Source organism: Mus musculus, chromosome 4 (genome assembly GCF_000001635.26).
Source record: "Mus musculus strain C57BL/6J chromosome 4, GRCm38.p6 C57BL/6J".
NCBI classification, from domain to species: Eukaryota; Metazoa; Chordata; class Mammalia; order Rodentia; family Muridae; genus Mus; species Mus musculus.
Window position 1 is genome coordinate 34,688,480 of NC_000070.6, and position 26,302 is coordinate 34,714,781.

The following is a 26,302-nucleotide window of genomic DNA, read 5'->3' on the forward strand; positions in this document are numbered from 1 at the left end:
ATTCCAGTGATAAGCATACTACTATCTAGCTGGCATTGCAATGTCAATCTTAATGCTGTAAACTTTGTCTAAAATATAAAACAAATACGCGGACAGAGTTTTACTTGTCAATTTTAATAAAACGAAAAATGTACTACAGAAACTGCTTTTAGATTTGCATAACAGTCAGGCAGGATACGGTGCCCTAGTGCACAGTCACACAACCAGTGACTGTGCCAGCCCCGCAAATGAGCTTTATACACGCACAGCACTTTAAACCCTCCATCCGTGCCACTAAGGAGCAGCTTCCTGTAAACGTCCATCTCTAGGTTTCGTCCACCGCTCTGGTTAAGTTCACCTTCACCCCATAGGTTGTTTTGCTTTGTCCCCCACGAAGGCCAGCTATGAAAATCTGGGGCCTGGGCACTCGGCTGCTGCCTTCTCTCTTGGACTGGGTGCTAGCCTCTTTCAAAGGGTACACCTGTGAGGTGTTATCTCTTCTCATGTGGCTAAGGTCAGTCTGGACGGAGTGAGTAATTTTCTGGCGCAAATTAGCCTAGGTAGAAAGAGAACATAGGGAATAATGTTTCTCTAAAAAAATGTAAAAAATCAGGCATTTAGTTAATGTTTGCCTATTAACTTTCCATTTCACAAATAAATAATGCATTTTTCTATGATGGTGAGGATGGATGATGACAGGGAGGCTGAGGGTGGGGAGGAGGGTGGGGAGGAGGGGGAGGAGGAGGATGTGTATGGTATGATTGCAGGCATGTGCATGCCGTGGTGTGAATGTGGAAGAGAGAGGAAAACCCCTGGTATTAATTCTCTCCTTTTATGGCAGGTTCTGGGGAGTGAACTTATCAGCTTGCATGGCAAAAATTAATCAAGAACAGAATAAACTTAAGAATCCTTTACAAAGTGGGAAAACCTGTGACATGCTGAGACTGAGCTGAAGAGAAATGCACACGACTGGGTTGCGACGGTCCAATATGAGAAAGTGACGATTTATAGTGGGTTTTTAGAATGAGCGTCACACTATGCTGACAATATGAAAATCTGTTTCCAGCTTACTCGTTTTTCATCTTGCTTACTTCTGTTCATGGATAACTGGAAAACATGAGACTAGACAGATTGCACAGGCTAGTAACCATGGAGGATGGGGACTAGATGCCATAACTCCGTGGTCTCAAGGCGACTACCTCGTGGAAAGCCCTAAATTCATCCTCAGCCCCACAAAGAAAGCAGAGGAGATAAGAAATAATAACAATTTGGAAAGGGTAAGAAAAGCATAAAGTGAAGGAGAGCAGACCTAAGTAATTCAGAATTTGAACCATCATAGATCCAAATCTCTACATTCATAAGACTATGTCATTTCATTATTTTTGATAGAATAATTTTATTATTCCAAGAGACTTGTTACGTAAACAAATATTTTTGTGCTGGGATTAGAACTTGGGGTCTCACACATGCTATATGTAAGTGCTCTGCCACTGGCTCGTAGCCCTCAACAAGACCCAACAAGTTATCAGATTGTCCCCTATAAGATGCAATGAAGGACGCGCTCCCTTGGGAAGCTTCACTGCGCAGTGAGAGCAGTAAGATTCTGTGTGTCCGAGCCGTTGCCTTCACACCTTGCTGTCCCCACCACGCCTGGCGCTTTTCTGCCCAGTCTTATTTAAATACCCATCTTCTTTCTGTTCAACCCACCAAGATTAAAAGACCTGCTTTAACACACTTCAAGTTCTTAAAAAAAATTCTAAATACTATTCCCCCTCTGAGTGAAAGCCAAAGGTTGGTTGAGGTGGAGTTCTCCATGTGTATCTTTGCTACTGCATAAGCCAGGCCACCTTCCGGGAAGTCTCATGGCTCCACCTCCCATCTCCTGTGGGCACCCGGGGATGGCAGCGTTGTGTGCCATTGAGGCCAGCCTTTACGTTTTCACGTAGGCTTGTGGATCCCAAACTCTGATCTTTGGGCTTTTGGAGCAAGAGTCTTCCCTACTACGAAAGCCTTCCCCTAAGTACATTTTAAGTCTGCAAGCTTTCTGTCTTTATTGGGCGATCTTTTACTTCACATTTTACTTCACCATTTCAGGAGAATGGTGGATAAAACACATTACGGTTTCAGGCATAAGTGATTTTATCGCATAGAAACCATATGCCCTCCCTCCTTTGAGTTTGTTGGGTATTCTGTGACTGCTATGAAAAGAGTAACTCATTAGGTAACTTATCTATCCCCTACCTTGTGATTCAGCAAGAAACCCATGGTACAGTAAATGATACTAATGCAATACACATTTGTTGTCTTAAATAAGATATTTTTAAAGGAGGCAAGTGGGAAATTCAAAGCTTCCTACTTTAGGAGTAGGCACTGTTTTTGATTAAATTGACCCAGAATCCATAGGATAGGAAAGTACTGTGTCTAACAGAATTCGGGTAGGCATGGGGTATATAATTGTAACACCAACACTCGGGGGCTGAGGTTAAGGCAGCTGAATTGCAGGCCAGCCTGGGCTACATAGTAAAAACCTATCCTAAAGGGGGCTGGGATACTACAATTTCTGTGATTTATTTGAGCAGGTTAAAAATAGTAGAGGGAGGAATAGACTGTGTTGTTGCTATTGTTTTTGTTTTGTTTTCTGGTACATTGATTTAACTCGGGGCTGCTAGGGAAGTGCTCTATCACTAAGCTATGTTTGTAGCTTTTAATACACAACACTCAGACACACAGTACTCAGACACACAGCACTCAGACACACACACTACACACACCCAAAACACATTCACATACATATCACACACACACACACACATACAAAACACATACACACACAAATACACAACACATATATTTACACACTACCACAAATCACACATACACATACAACACACACCACATCCTCGCATACATACACACAACACACACATCACACACATACAGCACACATGTACAACACACACATATACACATGCCATACACCACACACACACACAACATACACAAATACACACACAACACATACACACACAATACACACACAACATATATACACACAACACACACATACACCATACATGTACAACATATATAAGCTACACATATAACACACATATACAGACACCACACACACAACACACAAATACACACAACACACATACATACATACATAACACATATACATAAACACCATAATACACACACCACACACATATAGGCACACAAACATCCACATACACACATACACACACAATACACACACAACACATATACACATACACACATGCACACACACATGCACAATATCTTTGATATAGGTTCTTGTGGGCTGCCCATAAACCCGCCCTTTAACCTAGGCAGGTCTCAGATTTCCAAGTAGCTGAAAGAGCATGCTTGCACCACCAGAGCTGGAGAAAAGGTGTTCTTTTATATTTAAGACTTATTCTGGTTTTTACTTATGTGTGTGCATCTGTGCACTTGTGTTTGAGGGCTTGCAGAGACCAGATGACAATGTCAGATTCCCTGGAGCTGGCAACTTGAGCTGCCCAAGTGTGTGCCTGGAACTGAACCTAGGAAATCTGCAAAAGTGGCAATGGCCACTTAGCCATCTCCCCAGCCTGGAGAATGCTTTTAAAACTATGAAGGAAAGAGCAAGTGTCCTTGTTTAGTACCTAGAGGGTGTTAGTCAAGAGTGGGTTCATTCTTCCATATGTCTATACAGGTCTAAAATTAGAAGACAACCTTACTATACAGGATGCTGGCAACTTATAAATCATGCTAATTACTTCTATGTCTGCAGGGAACTGTGTAGGACTTCTTTCATATAAACAATTTAACTTACCAACTCTACGGGTAACAACATCAAATACCACCCCACCGCCCCACCCCCCTCGGCCAGCTTACAAACAATTTAGGAAGCACTGTTACAAACCAGTTTTATGGCTTTTCTTCTTAGTTCCCATTCGTTCCACTCATATGTTCTCATGGTCGTGGGTGGCAATATGTGTGTATCTGTCTGTGTGCCGTTGTCACACTTTGTAATTGGCTTTATATAATGCTTGTCAACATCTCTCATCTAAAGAAACACAAGTTTGTAATTAGCAGTTATACAAAGTAAACGCCATATACAGGTAACTAAAATTATTCAGCCGAGACTGCCAAGAGACTAAGGAAACCCTTTGGGAACATGGAACATGCTTGTGAATGCCAGCAAGGAAGAGCATACAGTCAGCAGGCCGGTGTAATTGTGCTCCTGCAGAGTCCCGCTTTGTGCGTGATTCGTGAGCTTATTGTGCGAGGGTATTTTAGAGGGAAAAAGCATCGTACATTATCAAGCTTTCAAACGTCTCTTCCTGCTCTTCACAGTGGGTAGTGTAAGTGGAAATAGGAAGCAAAACTAGTTATTAAATATTAGGCATAAATCACATGTATTTGACCCTCTTTAGGATGTGTTTTGAACTTGAACATCCATAAGAGGTCACCCAAAAATTTTTTGGGTTTTGTCTTGATCTGAATATATTGGTTTTCTCCAAGGACACCTGATATTAATTATTGGTAATTCCAGACTAAGAACATTTGCTTATGTTGTGCTCAGTGGCATCAGAGATAGAGAGGAACAGGTCGTAGTAAGGAGGAGGAAAGGACAGTAACTTCCCATAACAGCTAAGATGATCAGTACCACTGACTCTAGACTGAAATCCCTCATGATATAGTGGAGTAGATAAGAGCATAATAAAAAGATAATTAAGATAAAAGATAATTCTATTGTTAGAATAGAAGTAAATGGTAATTAAATAAGACAGTAAGGACTCTATGGGAGACAGAGGGAGAAATCCCACTTCCATGGGTATCTGAAGGTCACTGAAGAACAGCTGTAGATTTAAAAAACACAAAGGATCTGGGCAGTAGTGGCACATGCCTTTAGTTCCAGAATTTAGGAGGCAGAAGCAGGTGGATTTCTGAGTTTGAGGCCAGCCTGGTCTACAGGGTGAGTTCCAGAACAGCCAGGGCCACACAAAGAAACCCTGTCTCAGCTCCCCCCCCCCCCAAAAAAAAACAAAAACAAAAAAACCCACAAAGGAGAAAGACCTGGGTGCACAGAAGAAAATCATGTTTTAATAGAAAGCTGCTGTGCATTGTCTCCAGAGCATACACCTGTGGTTACCTAAGTCTAACTTTCCCTTGTCCTCAGCTGTCTTCCATCTGGGAGTTGCAACTGATAGTCAACAAGGTCAGACAGGTTTTGTGTATCTACATGTAAAGTCTGATAACCTGCTTATCCCCTGTATGTGAAAACCAATACATTGGTCTTTATTTGCATGCTTACTTAGATATTTTTCAGATACATAAATTTGTCCATTAAGACTCGTCCTCTTTTTGGTGAGGAGGGGTTTGACACAAGGTCACATCCTGTAACCCAGGCTGGCTACAAATTTGCTATCCACCAGTTTTGCCTCCCCCGCCCCTTTCTGAGTTTTGGGTTTCTAGGAATGCGCCACCACTCTGATCTTAGAATTGTTTTTAGACTGGTGGTAAATGTTCATGACTGACTGAAGTCTTGAATAGACTCTTTAACATATACTCATCTTTATATCTTCATCAGAGTCATAATTTTACCCATTGAAAATATCTTTTAGGGCCGGGTGGTGGTGGCACACGCCTTTGATCCCAGCACTTGGGAGGCAGAGGCAGACGGATTTCTGAGTTCAAGGCCAGCCTGGTCTACAGAGTGAGTTCCAGGACAGCCAGGGCTATACAGAGAAACCCTGTCTCGAAAAACAAAAACAAAAAACCAAAAACAAACAAACAAACAAAAAACCCAAAACAAAAATATCTTTTAAGAAAATATATCTTTTAAGAAGATATCTGGGCAGGCAAAACTAGTGTGGGATCAGGATATTAACTCATTGTTGTCTGACACTGAGAAATCATGGCTGAGAATTAGCAGTAAAAGGATAATACAAATAACAAGACAACTGTATATCTATGAACGCTAGGTGAAGATTAAACACACCAAAGCTTTTAAAATTCAAAGTAAAATGGCAAATGCCATTTTTCTAATTTATATGAAAATATTTATTAAAATTTTCCTCTCATGTTTTTGAATAATTGATTCCTGACATATTTTTTTCTAAATTAGAATTTTGTATAATACATCTCAATGAGCACAAATATATGTGTATATATATATTAAACTTAAGATAATAATTTTTATAATAGTCACAACAAGGACCCGATATATACAGGGAATCTACAACTTGAAACTTTAAGATCCATTGCCTTGAGAAAACTAACTTGATGGTAAAAGTCAAGAGTGAACACATCAATTTGAGACTACAAATAGTTCTGAGGCTTTTTATTATAGTAATCATATTATAATTCCAAAATTAAATTAAAGATAGAGGAGTAAGTGCTCTTAACTGCTGAGCTCCTATACAGGTTTTTGTTTTTTGTTTTTTTTTTTATAATCTGAGAGACTCATATACATATTTGTAAGAAAGAAAAGTACATTTTAAAATCTCACATGAGGGGCTGGAGAGATGGCTCAGCAGTTAAGAGCACTGACTGGTCTACAAAGTGAGTTCCAGGACAGCCAGGGCTATACAGAGAAACCCTGTCTCAAAAAACAAAACAAAACAAAACAAAACAAAACAAAACAAAACAAAACAAAAACCAAAATAACAAAAAACAAAAAACAAAACCACCACCAACAACAACAACAAAAAAAGCACTGGCTGCTCTTCCGGAAGTTCTGAGTTCAATTCCCAGCTACCACATAGTGGCTCACAACCATCCGTAATGGGATCTGACTCCCTCTTCTGGTGTGACTGAAGACAGCTACATTGTATTCACAAACATAAAATAAATCTTAAAAAAAAAAAAAAATCTCTACACAATGGAGTACTACTCAGCTATTAAAAAGAATGAATTTATGAAATTCCTAGCCAAATGGATGGACCTGGAGGGCATCATCCTGAGTGAGGTAACACATTCACAAAGGAACTCACACAATATGTACTCACTGATAAGTGGATATTAGCCCAAAACCTAGGATACCCAAGATATAAGATACAATTTCCTAAACACATGAAACTCAAAAAAAAAAATGAAGACTGAAGTGTGGACACTATGCCCCTCCTTAGAAGTGGGAACAAAACACCCATGGAAGGAGTTACAGAGACAAAGTTTGGAGCTGAGATGAAAGGATGGACCATGTAGAGACTGCCATATCCAGGGATCCACCCCATAATCAGCATCCAAACGCTGACACCATTGCATACACTAGCAAGATTTTATCGAAAAGACCCAGATGTAGCTGTCTCTTGTGAGACTATGCCGGGGCCTAGCAAACACAGAAGTGGATGCTCACAGTCAGCTAATGGATGGATCACAGGGCTCCCAATGGAGGAGCTAGAGAAAGTACCCAAGGAGCTAAAGGGATCTGCAACCCTATAGGTGGAACAACATTATGAACTAACCAGTACCCCGGAGCTCTTGACTCTAGCTGCATATGTATCAAAAGATGGCCTAGTCGGCCATCACTGGAAAGAGAGGCCCATTGGACTTGCAAACTTTATATGCCCCAGTACAGGGGAACGCCAGGGCCAAAAAGGGGGAGTGGGTGGGTAGGGGAGTGGGGGTGGGTGGGTATGGGGGACTTTTGGTATAGCATTGGAAATGTAAATGAGCTAAATACCTAATAAAAAAATGGAAAAAAAATCTCACATGAAGGCTCAAGGAAAAAAACAGATGCAAATAATAAATTGCTTGGAATTAAGTAAAAATCGTCACATGTGAGCAAGCTAACAACTTTACGCTAAGGGAATTTGTAGAAACGGAGAACTGAACTGTGAGGAGAATGTTTAAAAGCACGTGGTCAATAGCCAAATAGGTACAGCTATACATTTCTAAAGCACAAAAATGAATGAGACAGGCTGTTATTGAAGGGAGGTGGGGAACGAGTGAATACAATAAAGGACGTCCGCGGGCGGGTCCGGGACTGTAAGGACCGCGGGGGGGGGGGGGGGCGAGGGGGTGATGGTGGTGGTAAGGACCACAGCACAGCGGGGTGGGAGGGAATGGACACTGATGTGAGGCAGGACTGACAGATCCAATCATTGGTGCTCTAGGAAAAGACAGAAATGTCTAACGGGAGTAAAAGAAATAATAACTATGATAAAACAAGACAGGACCCGGAGGCAAGAAGAGTCAAAACAGAGAGAAAAAGGCTAAAGTGAGCACACAAGGGAATTTAAAGCAGCGTGGTCGAAAGGGAATGCAAGAGGATTGTGGGTTCAATGCAAACACAGGCTCCACAGAGCATGGCTCATTTTTAAAAAAAGAACACACACACACACACACACACACACACACACACACACGGCATCAGAAAGGGCAGAATTGGAGGCACACACCTTTAATCTCAGCACTTGGGAGATAGAGGCAGGTTAAGGCCGTTCTTTGTGAGTTCAAGGCCAGCTGCTATACATAGCAAGTTCCAGGCAGGCCAGGGCTCCGGAGTGAGACTCTGTCTCAAAAACCAAAAGTAATAGAAGGGGGTTGGGAGCAATAGTTCATGTAGAGATTAAACCAGTTATTAAAGACTATCATAAATTCTTCATGAGAATAATTTGAAAATATTCCTAGAAAAAGTCATTAAATTTGATATAAGAATAAGAGACTGCTGTACCTGAAAAACATCTTATACTATTAGATTAGTTGTAGGAATATATATTAAATATAATAGAACTGGGCAAAGTTAGCTCAATCTGAAAGTAAAGTTGTTTTAATCTCGTAAGTAAATTAATATATAGTGATTGCCAACACGGGCAGACCACAGAGCAAATGCTGAATCACCTCTCAATAGATGCAAAAACAATTTGATATCGTCTCAGCAAATGGTATAAGGGGGACTTTTAGCCTGCTAAATTCCATAGGGGTGGGGGTGGGGACCCTACAACAGACCACATCAGGAATGCGAAAGTACTCTAAGACGACAGTGGCACCCACTCTAGCCACTTCTTCTCAGTACTGCTAAGGTTGCTTGTCAATGGAGTAAGAAGAAAAAAATTATGTGAGAGGTAAATACAGGCTCACTGGACAAGGCCCATAGCAGGGCCCAGCGCCTGCTCTAGCCCTTAGCTGGGTAATGACTGAAGTGTGTGGCTTGCCTTGGTTTTCTTTGTTTACAGTCCAGTTTTTACCCCCACTTAAAAAGCCTGGACGTTTTATTAAGTCTTAATTTAAAAACTCAGTGAAGAAGATCGGCTGAACTAACTAACATCAGGCCAGGACAACGCCCTTGCCAGGTGATGTTTGCAGAGTTTTGCCTTCACACCTCAACAGGAACCTCCTTGGCCAGACATCACGCTCCTCACATTTATCTTCTGGGAAGAGGTCCAATTAGTAACGTAAAAATATTCTCTTTATCCAGTGGAAACAGCATTAACAGATTGGCATCTTGGGCTCTGTGTATCTTGTAATCAAAGCTGTAACACTATATGGCTAAGCGTAGAGACTCTGCACTCTGCTTCCTGAAGAAGCTGAGTCCTTTGCTGGTCTTCATTCCCGTTATGCCCTTGATCTCCTCAGCCCCAGTCTTTCACAGAGGGAAGGACAAATAGGACTAATTAACATAAATGAAAAGAGAATATACACAGGCAATTGTGGTGGTCAGTTCTAATTGTGAACGTATACAATCTAGAATCACCTGGAAAGGGACCTTCGATGAAGACTTTTCTAGTTCAGGCTGGCCTGTAAGTCTATGGAAGATTATCTTGACTAGGTTAATTGATGCAGGAAGACTCCCCACCCCCCAGCCCACTTTGGGTGGCACCACTCCCTATGAAAGAGACCCTCAACTGTGTAAGAGTAACGAAAGTGAGCTGAGCATTAGCATACACGAATGGAAGTTCCTGGAAAGAAGGTGTGCTTGCCACTGAGCCTTCCTGTCTGAATAACTGAGTAGTATCTGAATAATTCTAGAAAAGCTGGAATACTACAGATCAGAGCCAAATTATCTTGGGCCATCTTTATTGCCCTTGTCTATATGTGATATAACATCTTTGTGACAATTAATTAGGTAAAGTTGTTGGGATATAAAAACAAATACCTCTCACCCACCAAAAAAGGCTGGATGTCATCAGATGACAGGCCTAGAGGAGAGATTCTCCCACTTTGCTTTGCCCCACCATTCAGCTCCTAGGGATGGGTTTGAAAAGCACTTGTCTTAAGACCTTCTATGTTCTGTAAAACTATAAAACCTTCCTGAAACTGCTTACACTTTGGAACATGGAATTTGGGGTAACCCAAATCTGTCTGTGCCCCTAGACCATAGTCCACTCATATTTTGCTTCATAATTTACTTCATTTTCTATGGCGCCAGAATTTAGCATCCCAAGAACAATCTACTTTTCACAGGAGGAGTCACTCAGCTAATTGCAATGTCTGGACCTCTGTGGCCAAACCCTCTGGCACTGTCTCCTCAGGCAGATTCTGGGGAGCTCTTTCTGAGCTCTCTCTTGGCTTGTTTACTCTGAGCTGGATGTTTAAGGATCCTATTTGGTAGATAAATACGTCTGCCATTTCTGATTTGCTTTCAGTGTTTGGTTTAAGAAATCCATCTGTCTGCCTGCTGTGAAGGTGTCTTGGTTTCTGAGGTGGTTTTTGTCCTTTCGGGCCTCTGAAGGCATTTTGGTTGCTTATGCTTGCTAGCAGCTGTTCTCTTTCATATCTGGTCTAAGGAAGGGAGGAAAGGGATTTTTTGATGGGAGGGCAGGCAGATACTTGGTCCTCCATTGGTTTTATGTTTGATCAGTATATAACTCAGCTTTCAAGTGTAAGCAAATTTTGAACATTTAACTATAGATAAGTCGACTTTATGTTTCCCTGTATGGGGAATATCTATTCTCTAAAGTGCTTTGTTTTCTTAACTAAAAGTCCAAGGCAATAAGATAATAAAAAAAAAAATCACAACTAGGCGGCTTATTTGAATTGGAATATAGAATTATCTAGAGAAAGAAACGATGACATTGTTAATTTATAAAAATTAATAAGAGCTTCAAAAACTGCACCTGAGTTCAGAAGAGACATTGATTTTTCTTTTAATTTAAAAGTTTTAGAGGTAAAACCAGAACTAGAGACAAATACTGAGGACAACCCCCTTCCTCATCCCTGTCTCTGATCTTGTCTTTTCCTTCTTCATTTCCTAACAGAACAAATCTATGCCAAAGGAAAAGATTGCCATGGCCTATTTTAAGGTAGCATGCAGAGAGAAAAGACATCCCCTGCTATACTAAGAACCCTCCTTGTAAAGCTACTCTCCCATGAGAAGTCCACACTTAGACCTGAATACCTGTTTTTCTCCTTAAGCATTAACCTCCGTGCTGAAGCCTGTATTAAAGCGTCTTTATTACACCAATTAGTCCAAAAATCCTTGTTAAGCCCCTGTCCTGGCTTTTGTCAATTTGACATAAGCTAGAGTCATCTAGGAAGAGGGAACCTCACTGAGGAAATGCTACTATCAGATTGGCCTATAGAAAAGTCAACAGGACATTTTATTGTAATGGTTGATGGGGGCAGTGCCACTCCTGGTCATAGATTGTATTAAAAGCAAGCTAAGCAAGCCATGGCTAACAGTAAGCATCATTCCTCCATTGGCTCTACTTCTGCCCTCCCTCAGCTTCTCGGATGATGGGAATACACCAAATAAACCCTTTCCTCCCCAAGATGGCTTTGGCCAGTGTTTTATCACAGCAATAGAACACAACCTAAAACAGTGTCAAAGCCACAGATCCCGATTTGGCCTGAGTTGAGGAACTCTCTAGGTAACTAAAGACGACTGTTTGGAGCGGTGTTTCTGCTCCTACACCCTTACAGCTCTGCAGACTCATGCTGAGGGCCATCGTGCAACACTGTAAGTGAGTCTCCCCTTCTGTCACTTGGCCTGTGTAAAATGCTGAGCACAGCTCACATGTTGTTACCTTGGGTCTTTTCATTTCTGTTTCTATAGTCAGAGAATTAGTACTTGATCAATTCTCTAGAGTCATCTATTCCCCATTCCTAAGTAAGATAAAGCAGGGCACAGCTCTTCTTGAGGGGGGCACCATTATAAAGGGCTGACAACCCAGGCATTCTAAGCACTCTTGCCTCTGAGAGAGCACCCCCAAAACACAATGATGGAACTATCCAAAGCAGTACACCCTGGATCCAAGGCAGCATTTGAAGAATCATCGAGTCTATACTTTCTCTTAACCTGAAGTGTTAAATGTGCTCTGTGCTTCTCTGCTTTCTTTCTGTAAAGCTAATAGCACAGCCGAGGGAGCTCGGTCAGCTTCTACCTCTGTGACGTTCTGAGGAAGGGACTGGGTAGAGGGAGGGAAGAAGGGAGGGAGAGACAGAGAGAGACAGAGGCAGAGGCAGAGACAGAGGCAGAGGCAGAGGCAGAGGCAGAGGCAGAGGCAGAGGCAGAGGCAGAGGCAGAGGCAGAGGCAGAGGCAGAGGCAGAGGCAGAGGCAGAGGCAGAGACAGACTGAGACAGAGACATACAGAAAGAGACAGAGACACAGAGAGAGACTTTCTTTCTTCCTCATCTCATTTGTTCAAGTTTGTTTGTGACAAGGTCCTGCTGTGTAGACCAGGCTGGCCTCACAGAGATCTACCTTCCTCCGCCTTCCAAGTGCTAGGATTAAAGGTATGCACCACCATTCGTGTCCCCCCCCCACACACACACACACACTAAAAAAAAACCAAGTTTTTCATCAGAAATACATATCCACTATGCTATTTAACAAAGGTAAGTCTACAGGAAACACTTTACCTTTTGATCCCCAACGCTGCTAAAGCTTTCTTACGTCCTAAAGGAGTATAGATGGGGCATAAAAAGAATATGAATGTTCTTTTTTGCTAGGTGCACCTGATATCCTGCAGTTGTGTCATATGTACCAGGTAATGTTTTCATGCATTGTGTCCACAACGATGTATAACAAACTGTTCTCACTTGCTATTTTATTATGTGCTAAAACTACTTTTATTTCTGGTATTCCCTATTAAAACGCACATATAGGGATTTACAAGCATATTTTGGTAATATCATAAAAAGCCTGTTAAACATGCTGCCTTAAAAAATTAGAAAAGCCCCCCAGAGGTCATGCATCAGCACACTCGTCTCCCATTGTCCGTGCTGTTTGGGGCTGTGAAACCTCTAAGAGTTGCAGCCTCACTGGAAGAAGCTCACCACTAGGGGGCAGGCTTTGGGGGGTTAGAGCTCCACCCTGTCCAGTTCACATTCTCTGCTTCCTCCGTGCCAATACACCATCAGCCAGACTCCTCCTCCTACAGCTCGCCGCCATGTCTCTCCTACTCTAGCCCCCTGGAAGCAGAAGCCAAATTAGCTCCTTCTTTGTAAGTTGAGTTTGGTTATAGGGTTTTATTACTGATACATGTGGGTATGCTGAAATGCTGTAACACATATTACAGCTGTTGTCTTTAGGTCAATTTCCTTCATAAAACCTTAAAATACTATTTGTTTATATAAACAGCATTCACTGGAATAAGATAAAGGTTTCATTAAAGATATTAATATCATACTTTTTTGATATTTTCATAAGGATTTCCTTCCCAAACAGGTTCTAAATAAAAATATATATTATATAAATTTTTATTTCTTTTTTTTTTTTTTTTTTTTTTTTTGGTTTTTCGAGACAGGGTTTCTCTGTATAGCCCTGGCTGTCCTGGAACTCACTTTGTAGACCAGGCTGGCCTCGAACTCAGAAATACGCCTGCCTTTGCCTCCCGAGTGCTGGGATTAAAGGCGTGCGCCACCACGCCGGGCTTTATTTCATTTTTAAAATAGTCAAAAAAAATCATTATTTCACTTCCAGAAATATCAGTTTTATGTGTCTGTGTGAATGTATGTCACACATATGGAAGTGCCTATGTAGGCCAGAAGAGGGCATCTAGAGTTGCAGACAGTTGCGAGCCACTGTGAAAGTGCTGTGACCCCACCCAGGTCCTCTAGCAGAGCAACCTGTGCTCCGAACAGCTGAGCCTCTCTCTGGCCACACTCGTCATGGTTTTGTTAGGACTGCTTACTCGAAAGCCTACTTCACCGAAATCTAGTTTTCATGTTTAAAAGAGTCTAATGCTTTCCCAGTCTTTGTAGATGAAATAAATCTAGTTCTTAAATTGATAAAATTTTATTTTAAATCTTTCAAAAGAAGCACCATGTGGGGGATGCCTATCTTTTAAGTTCAAATGCCTACATATGAAATGAATAAACTCTTTCCTGTGAAAAGAAAGAATAATATATTAACTGGGTCTAACCAATTAGGTTGTAAGCTTCTGTTAGTGCGACAAATGTTGAGATAGTTAACAAGGAAACAGTGCAGGCCCTGCGGGTCCTTGGATGGTTAGCAAATGCATTGGCTCCTTATTCCAGCTAAAATGTCCAAAGATTTGGGGTAATTCTTCTCATCCAAATTATATAAAAATATCAATTTCTAATGACAACTTTCACAGTTTCATACTTTACATGCTGATGGTTGTTCATTAGATGGATATTTAAAGTATCTTATAGGACAGTCAGCCAGAATTTCAAATTTTAAATATCTGTATTTTGCTAATAAAATAATACTAATGTGACTCCTACTTATATTTCTTATTTTAAAAGAGTACTACTTTATTCACATTTTTGACGGTTCTTAAAAAGTTTATTTTATTTTTAGTTATGTGTGTATCTATGCACATGTGTCCCTCCAGTGGCCAGACGTGGGAGTTGACCCCCCCTGGAGCTGGAGTCATGAACGGGTGGTTGTAAGCTGCCTGCTATGTGCTCAGAACCTCAGTTCTCTGTGCTCTTAACTGGTTAGCCATCGCTCCAGCCCTCATTTTCTCATTTAACCATTAAAATACAAAGCAGGATCTGGCTATGCTTATAAGACCTACATGACTCTGACTTCTAACAGATCTGACCTCCATCACTGTTATATTTGTTGCATGAAAAAAAAGACAATCTTGTTAAAAGAAGTATTATACTGTTACTGAATTTCTTCTAATCATCTGGCCCCACAGTTCCCTTTCCCAGTTAAATGCAGTGTAATAACAAAATGCTAAGACCACTGACTTAGTATCTACAGGTAAGAGGTATGATAATTTAGACTGAAAGACCAATGTTTCCTAAGAATTAGAGCTAGTCATTCCACGGGAGGTTACAAGTCAAGCCGGGGGTGGGGGGTGGTTAAAAGACATCGTGGACTACAAATAACTGTAAGTGCAGCGGTAAACATATAGTCATAGTTTTAAATTACTTATTTAAAATGTCTGTTTTCTTCATCTGTTATCTTCATTCCACTAGGCCAGGCAGTATTATTATTTAAATGTTGAGCACATTATTCTTAATATTTAGTCAAATATAGATTGGGGGGACTGGAATTATAATGACTAATAGATTGTAATGTTATGCATGGTCCCATAGTTTCTTCCCCTAATGGCTCTACCAGCTCTTCTACCTATTACTCAGCCTCTCTACCAGATCCTAGGACTGAGGTCCTAGGGACATGGTCACTAAGATGCAGTGTATGTGTGCACACACATGTACACGCACACATGCAAACACACACACACACACACACACACACAATGTGACGCTATATCAACAGGAGGAACTTACAGAGTGTGTCTGGCACCTCCAGCTGAACCTTCTCCTGATTAAAGACCGTGCTTGAATGACCGGGAAGAGTTTGGGATGTTACAAGTCTAGCAAACTGGCGGTCTCTGTCTCTGCTAGAGACCTCAGCGCTGTCTGATGACACTCAGCCTTCTGGGTTGTGGACAGCTGCTAGGTGTCTGTGAATTCCACAGGCGTCACCTAGTTAATAGTCACAAAGATGTTAGCTACAAATAAGAGGGGGCAGGATATTGGTGCTAAGAGGGCTAAAGATGGCCCACGATCATTTGGCTCTGGACTTGACTTCCTTTGTTTCATTCCTATAACAGCTTCATGAAACTGCCTCCATGTTGGGACAGGGCACTTGTGATAAGGTGGCCACTCACATCAACTACCTTACCCTTTGAGGTGGGAGCTGTGGTTTGCACCATCACACTTCCTTCTCAGGCCTTTACTCTGCGTATGAATGAGACTAGAGGCTTAAGTTCTGCAATGACAGACTGTAACCATGGCACTGTGAGGTAAAGTGTGGCCTGCTCTCCTTCCTCTACGCTGATATGAAGGCTTTACAGCAACAGGAACAAACTAGGAGCCTAGTGGGTACTTTCTATAGATGCCAAGGGCCACGCCTTCCATAACCAATACTTTGTAGTTATAGAAATCCATAAATACATAGTAAAGTCCCAAGCACCAAAGAGCCGCCATCTTTCATGAGTGCTTTCTTGTGTTAAGCATTCCCTGCCACCCTGCCACAAAACTGGAATACTTGTAGGAAATTCCCTGTGTGAGACTTTACAACGTATGTGAAACCTACGTACTATCCAATTTCTTCTACAAGTTTTTGTTTGTTTGTTTATTCTCATTAGGTGCTAGCCTCAGACTATCTACTACATTATATAGTTGCCAAAATTTTACATCCAGTTAAATCCATTTGGGAAATGTATTCTTTATTGATGTTACCAACACCAATTTCTATTTCATGCATATTCTTTTTTGCAACAGCAATTAGATTTCCCCCTGGAATTGAATCTTCTTTTTAAAAAACAGTTCCAATCCCTCATTTTGTGCACGGCTATTTTAAAATTCCTTCTCCCTGGATTTATTTATAGTCGTCTAATTGATTCCTTTCTACATCATGATGTTCCGTTATCTACTAACATCCCCTGTAAATTAAGCAGTAATTTATTTTGTAAAAAGCTTAAATAGTAGAAAAAGAAGCTAGCACTTTTTGAAGATATAATTGTCCACAGACAGATTCAAATTTAACAAGGGAGTTTAACGTGGATTCTGAATATGAAGTCAATACATAAAATTAAACTAATTTGCATATGAAAGAAAAAATTCTAAAATATCCACAGTATCTAAAAATAACAACAAATCATAAAATCCCTGCAAATGAATTTAACAAAGTGGTTTACAAGTCATTTCTAGGAAGTTATAAAACTACATACAAGTTTGAGGTATAGAGAATTAAGATCATAAAACTATTCTCTCATTTATTTACACAGGGCAGTTTCAACCAGAACTCCTTCAAGGTTCTTAACAGAATTTGATAATGTTCATCTTAATTTTACATGATATTAAAAAGTACCAAGTATAGTAAAGGTTTTTTAGGGAAAAAAAAGTGACAACATGTTCCAATTTACCAAGTCAAATAGAAAGTTATCACTACGTTATCAGTATAGGAATTGTTTTTAAATGGAGTGACTAAGCAGAATAGAGAACCCCTAAGTTAGCCTGCCTTTTCCGTGAATGAGGGCTGGAGAGAGAGATGGCTCAGTGGTTATGGGCACGTGTTGCTCTTGCTGAGGGCCCAGGTTCAGCTCCCAGCAGTCCCGGGTAGCTCAAAATCTCCTGCAAGTCCTGTTCTAGAGCACCTGACACCTTTCCTAGCTGCAGGGAGCAACTGTGCTCATGCGCAGGTACCCACACAGAGGCATGCACACACATAATTAAAATACTTCCAAGTTAAGAAGAAGTGTAAGCCCCCTCACGGTCCAGTCTTAGTAACCCACTTCCTCCAGTGAGCCGCCACCTCTCAAGCTTCTAGAACCTTCCAAAACAGTGCCACTGTAGCATTCAGATCCATGAGCTGAGAGAGGTCGTGTCATACTCAAACCATAAATCCAACGTGGAGAAAGTTGGACAAAAGTTCGTTATGTCTGAGAAATATGCCATGTATTAATACATGCATGGACAGGAGGAGAAGTCAAGGAGCAAATATTAACCAACAAATAAATGCTGAGAGAATAATAAAGTCAGAGACGGGAGAGGCATACGCAGGCAGCTGTGAGCTTTGTAAATGGCTGTTATCTTACTGTTGCGGCCGAGGAACAGCTGCTTACCTGTTGCACTGTAATATGGTAAAGCATTGTACGTCCCTTTAACAGGGATTTTCCAATAAGAAAGCTGGTTATAGGACTGAGAGGCATCACAGTGGCTAAGCGTGTGCTACTCTTACAAAAGACTCAAGTTTGGTTCCCAGGTCCCGTGTCAGGTGTCTCCCAACCACACATAATTTCAAATCTGGAAACCTAGTGATTCTGGGTTTTATGGGTACCTGCACTCACGTGTGCATGAATGCACACACACACACACACACACACTCACAGTTAAAAATGAAGCCTTAAACAGTTAGCTATTAAAATGACTTTAAATGGTTAACTTCAATGTATGTTCTTTGCTATTTCAAAGTTCTTTGAAATTAATTTTTAATTTAAAGTAAGCAAGATGTATTGGTCTTTGTGTAACTTTTTCTTTTTAGCCTTCTAGCACATCTGAAGAAAACTGATAGTTTTTAAACCTATATCTACTAGAGTTAGCACTCTCTGGTGAGAACCTGTCTCAACTAAAGTTTTAGAGAAAAGAATAAACTGTCTCTAAAAGTCACAAAGTTTGAGTAGGGGATGATTAACAGAGTAACTATAGGGGAAATACTTGATTCAATAAATAACTTCCAGGACAGTCAGGGCTACAGAGAAACCCTGTCTCAACAAACCAAAATAAATAAAAATAAAAAATAAAAAAATAACTTCCCCTAAAATATGTCTTTAGATTCATGCAATTCCAATTTAAAAATCAAAAACCTTTTGGGGCTCTTTGACAAATGAATAAACTTATATTGAGTCATTTGAAATTTTATGGCAGATGACAAAACATACATTTCTGTAGAAATGTACTTGGGGGAAATCACTTATGTACTGATGTGCGGCCATTTCCTCCAAACTGAGATGTTTCCTTTTGGAGAGTAACTCATTAAGACTCAGGTAGCTAATAACACTTCCAGGGCTTGGGAAGCCCATACAATTAGAAGACTTACAGGACCCAACCCCCCAGTTCAGTAAATAATTGCTGCGGGAGGAGACCAAGCAGCCTTCTGGGGTCATCACCCATGCAGAAATGGGCTTTTGGGCAATACAACTGGTTTTGGAGATAGACGTGGATTTAATCATTCACTCAGTCCTTTGTTAGAGCCCTGGGTAGGATAAACAGACATCTCCCTAAGAAATGTCACAAGAAACACAACTGATGCCTGAATCCAGACTGATAGGGAGAGGGACACGTAATGAAGGGAAGAAACCCAGAGACAACCCCAATGATTACACTTCTCCAAACCGTAGGAGATAGTGCGCCTCCTTGCTGCTCCTTGCATGCTCTCTACAACATAACCCGCAAACAAGCTGAGCTCTCTCAGAGTAGAGTATCCTTATAGAGAATCCTGAGGTGGCCATCTTTCTCTGCATGGTAAGGATGGATCAGTATGCTTCCTTGATGAACAGCTCCACCCCATGCCAGTATGAAGATGCACCCAAAATAGCCGATGGCCCAGAAAATGAATATATTATAATCCCGGGAGTACATGGTTTTTAATGTGAATGTTAAGACATGCAACTAAAACTTATTTGTCTAGTTAGACAAGCTGTCTAGCATATGCAGTGTAAGGGAGGATCTACAGTGGGAAAATGATATGTAGAGGTTATCCTCCACGTTAGCCTCTTGGTAGGTCAAGTGAGAAAAAGAGTGAGGAGATGGGGTGTTGGCTTTCATTCTTAATAGCTGGCAGCATGCAAGGTGAGGACAGACAAGTTAAATACGATACGGATTCCCACTATCCCACTGCAGGCTATAAGAGCAGTCACTGACAGGAGAAAACTCTCCACTGCAGCTAAGCTGTGCAGAGAGCTCAAGGGATGGTGCCTTTATGAGTTGTCACTCGTGGAGGGGTGGACTATTCAGTGTCTCCACTGCCTCTGAGATAACACATTCTCACCCACACACCTGCAAGCAATCCCAATGAGTTCAGTGGCTCCCCATGCTAGATATAAGTAGAATCACTTTTTTTGGATCTGTTGCTGACACTCTATCTGAAGTAAAGGGGGTTTTGCTCACACATTTCAAAGGAAACTTGCATGAGCGCTGAGTAGATACAGATTTTTTTGGCCTTATCATTACTTTCTGAGCAATACAGGATAGCACAATTTACATAGCAGTCACATTGCAATAGGTATTTTAAATAATCTAGGGAGATTATATGTGTGTGTGTGTGTGTGTATGTGTGTGACACACACACACACAGAGAGAGAGAGAGAGAGAGAGAGAGAGAGAGAGAAAGAGAGAGAGAATGAGAGAATGGGAGAATGAGAGAGAGAATGAGAGAATGAATATGTGCTTTCAGATAACATCTACACAGCTCATTGAGCATGGGAAGCTCCACCTGGTGCCCACACGGAACCTTCACCCCTACTGACTAGTATTTGTGGTACTGGAAAGTACTCTGCCTACTACCTAAGTAGAAAAGTTTACATAAATTCTGCTAAAAATCTTGCGATCTACAATGGTGACCTGCCGGCAAGATGTGCTAGCACAACAGAGGAACAAGGCTTGTGGGGGCAACCAAACAACATCTGATTGGATTCAAGGCCCCCTCCATGAGATGGAAACCAAGCCCAACACTGCTCAGGTGGGCGGGAACCTGATACTAGATAAACCAGGAACCTAGGAGAAAGAAGTCTTACTGTCTGCTAGAGCAGTGGCTCTCAACCTTCCTCATGCTGTGACACTTTAAAACAGTTCTCCATGTTGCGGTGACCTCTAATCATAAAAGTATTTCATTGCTACTTCATAACTGTGATGTTGCTCCTGTTACATATTGTGATGTAAATATCTGGGATACACATGGCATCCGATGCATCTCTCTCAAAGGGATCATGGCCCACAGGTTGAGAACCACGGTGCTAAAGGAACCTAGCAATAAAATGACTCCTAGTGATCTTGTGTCCCACACATATCTGTGTCTTCTTCAGCCCTCATCAGAAAATCTTCTGCCTACAGTAAGTGGGAGCGAGTACAGAGACCACAGCAGTGCACTGTGCACCGTGCTCACCCTTGGAACACTCAGTCCTAAACTGTACGTCTCCATCAAACCCCCCTCCCCAGGGCTCAGGAACACGATGGAAGAGAAGTCAGGGGGCTGGAGAGATGACTCAGCGGTTAAGAGCACTGATTGCTCTTCCAGAGGTCATGAGTTCAAATCCCAGCAACCACATGGTGGCTCACAACCATCTGTAATGAAATCTGATGCCCTCGACTGGTGTGCCTGAAGACAGCTACAGTGTATTTATATATAATAAAATAAAATCTTTAAAAAAAAAAAAAGAAGAAGAAGAGAAGTCAGAAAGGCTTTAAGAGCCAGAGGGGATGGAAAACACCAATGAAACAAGGCCTCTGAACACAACAGGTCCCTTAGGAAGGTGGATCACCTTAAGATCATGCATCTTCCCAGAATTCCTGCCCCCAGTATAGTCCAAGAGCCAGCAGGAGGTTCAGGGGGCCTGTCTGCCTTTCCTCAAAAAAGGGTAATCTTCCTTCCTTCCTTCCTTCCTTCCTTCCTTCCTCCCTTCCTTCCTTCGTTTGTTTGTTTTGTTTTTTTCCTTTCTGGTACTGGCCTAAACCTAAGTGTAGTTTTAAACACCCTACCTAACATTTTGGGATTCCTTGCCCCATTTTTTAAAAGACATACATATACATATGCATGCGCTCATGCGCACGCGCGCACACACAGTTTGGTCATACAAGGCAGACTTCCAGGTCTATCTTTTCTATTCCTTTAGGCAGCTGTGAGTTTACAGTTTGCCTGCCCTGATTTTTTTCCTTTAAAACACAAATAAATGGCCCTGAGTTTCCATTTGACTTTTCTTTCCCTTTAGAAGTGTATACACCCATTTACTGTGCGTGTGCTCCCGTGTAGATCCCATGGTACACACAAGGAGGTCTAAGGACAACTTGCAGGAGTCAGTTCTCTTCTTCCTCAGGTTTTCAGGCTTGGGGGCAGAAGCCTTTACCTGGTGAGCCATCTCACCAGCCAAAAGAATGTGTTTGTTTGGGCTGCATGTGTGTATGTGCATGTACACCTGGTGCCAACAGAAGCCAGAAGAGGGCACTAGATTCCCTGGAACTGGAGTTTTAGATGGTTGTGAGCTGTCATGTGGGTGCTGGGAACCAAACCCAAGTCCTCTGAAAGAGCAGAGAGTGCACTTACCCACTGAGCCATCGTCTCAGCTCCTTGCATCCATTTTTAATTCATATATGTATATTCTATGTGTTTGTTTGTTTGCTTGCTTGCTTGCTTGTTGAAGTTGGTGCCATAGCTTGATTACTCTAAAACTCAATAGGTAGATCAGGCTGGCTTTGAACTCACAGAGATCTTCCTGGTTCTGCCTCCTGAGTACCAGGATTAAAGAAAGGGGTCTGCCAACATGTTCAGCTTTAATTCTTTTATTAGTTAAACCAAAAGCCCCACAAAGGAACTTCGATTTCCTGGGCATCATATGATGTCTCTGCTGGGGCTCCCCAAGATTTCTGCTAACACTTTTTTCTTACCTTTCAGTCCTTGGCAGAGAAAATGATCTCTTTCTTGCACCCTTCGACGTACCAAGTGGGTGAAAGCATGTAGACCTGACTTCAAATTCCCAGCACCTACACAAGAGCTAGGCACGGCCACACATGCCACAACGCCAGCGTGTGCTGGGGACAGAGACCGGCAGATGCTCAGAGCTTAGTGGCCAGTAAGCCTCAAACTAACAGTGACCTTTTGACTCAAAGAGCCAACTGTCTCAAAAGTAAGGTCAAAAGTGAGAGAGGAAGACCGGACACCCTGCTCCTGCTCCTGCAAATGCTAACTTCCCTGTCAGGAAAAAAATACACAGTAAACAATACCGAGACGCCACTTTAATCAAGTCAGGAGTTACAAACCCAGGTGTTTTCAAGAGAATGCCATGTTTACCTGAGAATAGGGTATGAGAGTTTCAAACTGCTGATGAAGTTCTAGTAGCTGAATTAACTCTGCATTCTTCTTGGCTTTCTCCTTAATCAAATGGATGTAATGGTCTGGATTTTCTGCGAATGTGTATGCAGCATCTCTGGTACTGAAAGTATAATATTTTTCTTTGTATTTCAAAATTCCAATGGCTGGATTTCCTGTGAAAATTAAGAACAACAATTTAATTAGGCACGAACCAAGCAATTTTGTTTTTGTGGTAAGCCATAGGACCAATGTCGCTATGGATACACACACACACACATACATATACACGCACATTATAACATATTAGTTTTACTTTTGTTTTGCTAAAAACATTATTAAATGATAAAAATGTGAAATTTATATTAAACTATGTAAGTGTAACTTTAAAATATATTTTATGTGGCTAAAGAAATGGCTTAGCAATAAAAATTAAATAGGGCTCTTGCACAGGACCCAAAGTCAGTTCCCAGCACCTGTCTCTAGTGGCCCACTAAATCTTGAGTTTCGCTGACAGCCTACAAGCCCTACCTATCTGTTTCTGTGCTCCAGCCCTATGCAAAGGCTATAGGACTGTGCACAGCCAAACAGCTTTTTAATGGAGGGATCTGAACTTAGGTCCTTCACGCTTGCTCAGCTTACCACTGAGCCAGGACCACAGCCCCTAATGCTTCTTACCCATTAAGCCACATCCACAGTTCCTAATGGATTATTTTTAAAATGACTCTATTAAGAACTAGAAAAATATGACATTGTTTGTTTCCTCAATACAGAATTGCATGTCTTCCACTATGAAAAGATTCTACAACGACTCTGGGTTATTTGCTATCCATATGTCTTGTGGAAATTATGTAGGAAATGTTAATACTGTTCTATTTATTCCTCTAACAAATAATTGTTGGCTTTATTCTTGGTAGAGAGGGATACAGGAGGAATACAAGTGCCCACTCCCAACAAATCACAAATATAAAAGGTCAGAATGACCAGTGTTATGGGAATAACAAACTAACTAAAAAAAAAAAAAATCACATAAGCAAGCAAGTTAAATGCATGATAAAACAAAGGAGAATGAGATTGGTATTTTAATATTTTAATAGAAATTGAATAGGAAAGGTGCAGTAAAACTAAAAGCATGAGTTGGGGTCAAGTGATCAAGACTTTTGGTAGATATGACATCATCTGGAAAGGACAGATGTGACCGTGTGGCAAGCCAGCATCCTTGGGAGTAGGGGGTGTGAGCCACATATTCTGCACTCCCAATCAATGATGCGCTGAGTAGAGGTAATAAGGTAAACAGAGGCAAACCGACCTGCCCTGTGCTAATTTATTCAGGAACACACAGGCTGGCAACCCTGCTACATTCCTGTGTTCTTACTAATACAGCTGGTGGGAACTCGGGGCCGTGTTGGTCACTGCCCTATTGTCATGTCTCTAGTGTGCTTGTTCCTCATGCCAACATACAGGATTAAGCCAAGTTGTTTTCTCTACCATGCACACATAGGATTCTAGCAATTTTGTGACAAAAACAACAAACAACACAACAACAAAAAGAAAACCCACCAACCAACCAACTATAAAACATTGAAAAACAACAAAGAGATCAAGAAAAAGCCTGAAGGGTAGGTTAATGTTACAAAGTAAATAGTAAGTAGGTTTTTTTTGTTTTTCAATTGGCTTTTGCTGTAGTCTGTCCTAGTTTGCTTTCTGTTGCTCTAATAAAACGCAGCCAAGGACCAACTTGGGGGAGGAAAGGGTTTCTTTCCTTTTCCAAGCTGACAGTCCATCACTGAAGGAAGCCAAGGCAGGGAGGGACTCAAGGCAGGCACCTGGAGGCAGGAAGTGATGTGAGAGACCATGGAGGGGTGCTGCTTTGCTGGTGTGCTCTCTATGGCTTCCCTGCTACCTTTCTCACACAGCCCACGCCTGGTGATGGCACGGTCCAGAGTTGCCTTGACCTCTTAACGTTAGTTATTATTCAATAGAAGGCCTCCAAGACATGCTCAGAGGCCAACCTGACGGAAGCAATTCTTTAATTAAGGTTTCCTCTGCCCATGTATGTCCTGTTGACGAGGGCTAGCCCCCTTCAGCTGCTTGCCAGTTCCACTGCACACAGAACTTTTTGAATTATAATGTATTTATAATGTATTGTCTCCCGATATCTAATTTACTCTTTATTTTGTAAAATTATAACGTTACATATGATATAGATATAATTCACAATAGAAATGTGACTGAATAAAATATTTCCTTAGAAGAACTTAACAGAGAAATCCTAACCTATATTAATAACAGGTAGCTGCAGAGCGACCATGGATATTTTTAAGTGAACACATCGGTTGAATCCGTACGTCTTTTCCAGTAACTCTTTAAAGACGCTATCTTTTCACTGCTAAACCGTGCTTCCGGGCTCCCTCAGTATAGGAGAATCAACCCCTTCTCAAGGCACCACAGAGTCCGTGTCATATAATGATGGCTGAGCATCCCTAATACAAAATGTGAAATGCTCCAAAATCGGAAACAATCTGAGTTCCTTCACGACCCCACGAGCAGAAATTTCATGTGATAAGTCACAGTAAAGTATGCGGTGCACTACAAGCAGTGTACTCTTAGTACTCTGTACATAAAACATCTATGGAACATCAACAGATTTGTGTTTAAACTTAGGTGCCGTCCCCTAATAGTCTCAGACTCTCCCACACCCACAATTAGAAACATTTCCGGCCTGAAGCATCTTAGATCAGGGAGAGTCAACCTGTTACGTCTCTCAGCCCTCATTCCTTACAGTCTCTTGTTCAATCTATCATGCTGTCCTGGAAGCACCTGCAGGTGAGGACGGTGTCAGGTCCTCTTGGCATCTCCTCCCTAGTTCACCATCTGCGTCCATACAATGTTAAAGGACGCACAGTACAGACAATAAGTGAGCAATCGTATGGAACAGGCATGGGGAGGGCAGACTCTTATCTCTAACTGTATACCTGGGAGGAGAAGGCCATCAGTCACAGCAAATGTGTAGCCACAAAATCCACGATACTGAATTAACAGTTTGTTAAAGTTTGCTGTTGTTTCTGGAAAAAGCCATTCCTGTGTTCTGAAATCTGCCAACTCCACTCTTTCTTCTACAATGAGAGAGAACAGGAAATGGTTTTCATTCCTTGAGAAGACGCAATTTCTGAAATACATCAGCAGTCTGTCATTCTAAACATTAGCTTCTTATCATCTCAACCTTTTTGAATTGACAAAGTTTTCCCTGGTGCACACAAAAATCAGACTTATTGGGGGTTATGTTCATGTAAAGAAGAGGAAAGGCCTCAGTGACCGTCCAGGTCAGTAACTTGCTAGACAAAGGTAAAAGTAGACCTCTG

The 26,302-nt window shown here is 41.5% G+C and overlaps 1 protein-coding gene across 4 annotated transcripts in view; it reads right to left on the minus strand.

Moving 5' to 3' along the window:
- Positions 1-94: 94 nt before the first annotated feature.
- Cfap206 (cilia and flagella associated protein 206) overlaps positions 95-26,302 on the minus strand; it is a 41,690-nt gene continuing 15,482 nt past the window's right edge. For 3 of the 4 annotated variants that reach the window (XM_006538232.4, XM_006538233.3, NM_001347062.1), the window contains exons 10-13: positions 25,916-26,056; positions 22,923-23,116; positions 3,908-4,051; positions 95-535 (exon numbers count right to left, since the gene is read on the minus strand). In XM_006538232.4, the coding sequence (XP_006538295.1) occupies positions 305-535; positions 3,908-4,051; positions 22,923-23,116; positions 25,916-26,056 (710 nt within the window). In that variant the 3' untranslated portion in view covers positions 95-304. Of the gene's footprint in view, positions 536-3,907; positions 4,052-22,852; positions 23,117-25,915; positions 26,057-26,302 lie in introns of those variants that run through there. The other variant, NM_027041.4, reaches the window with a different exon arrangement.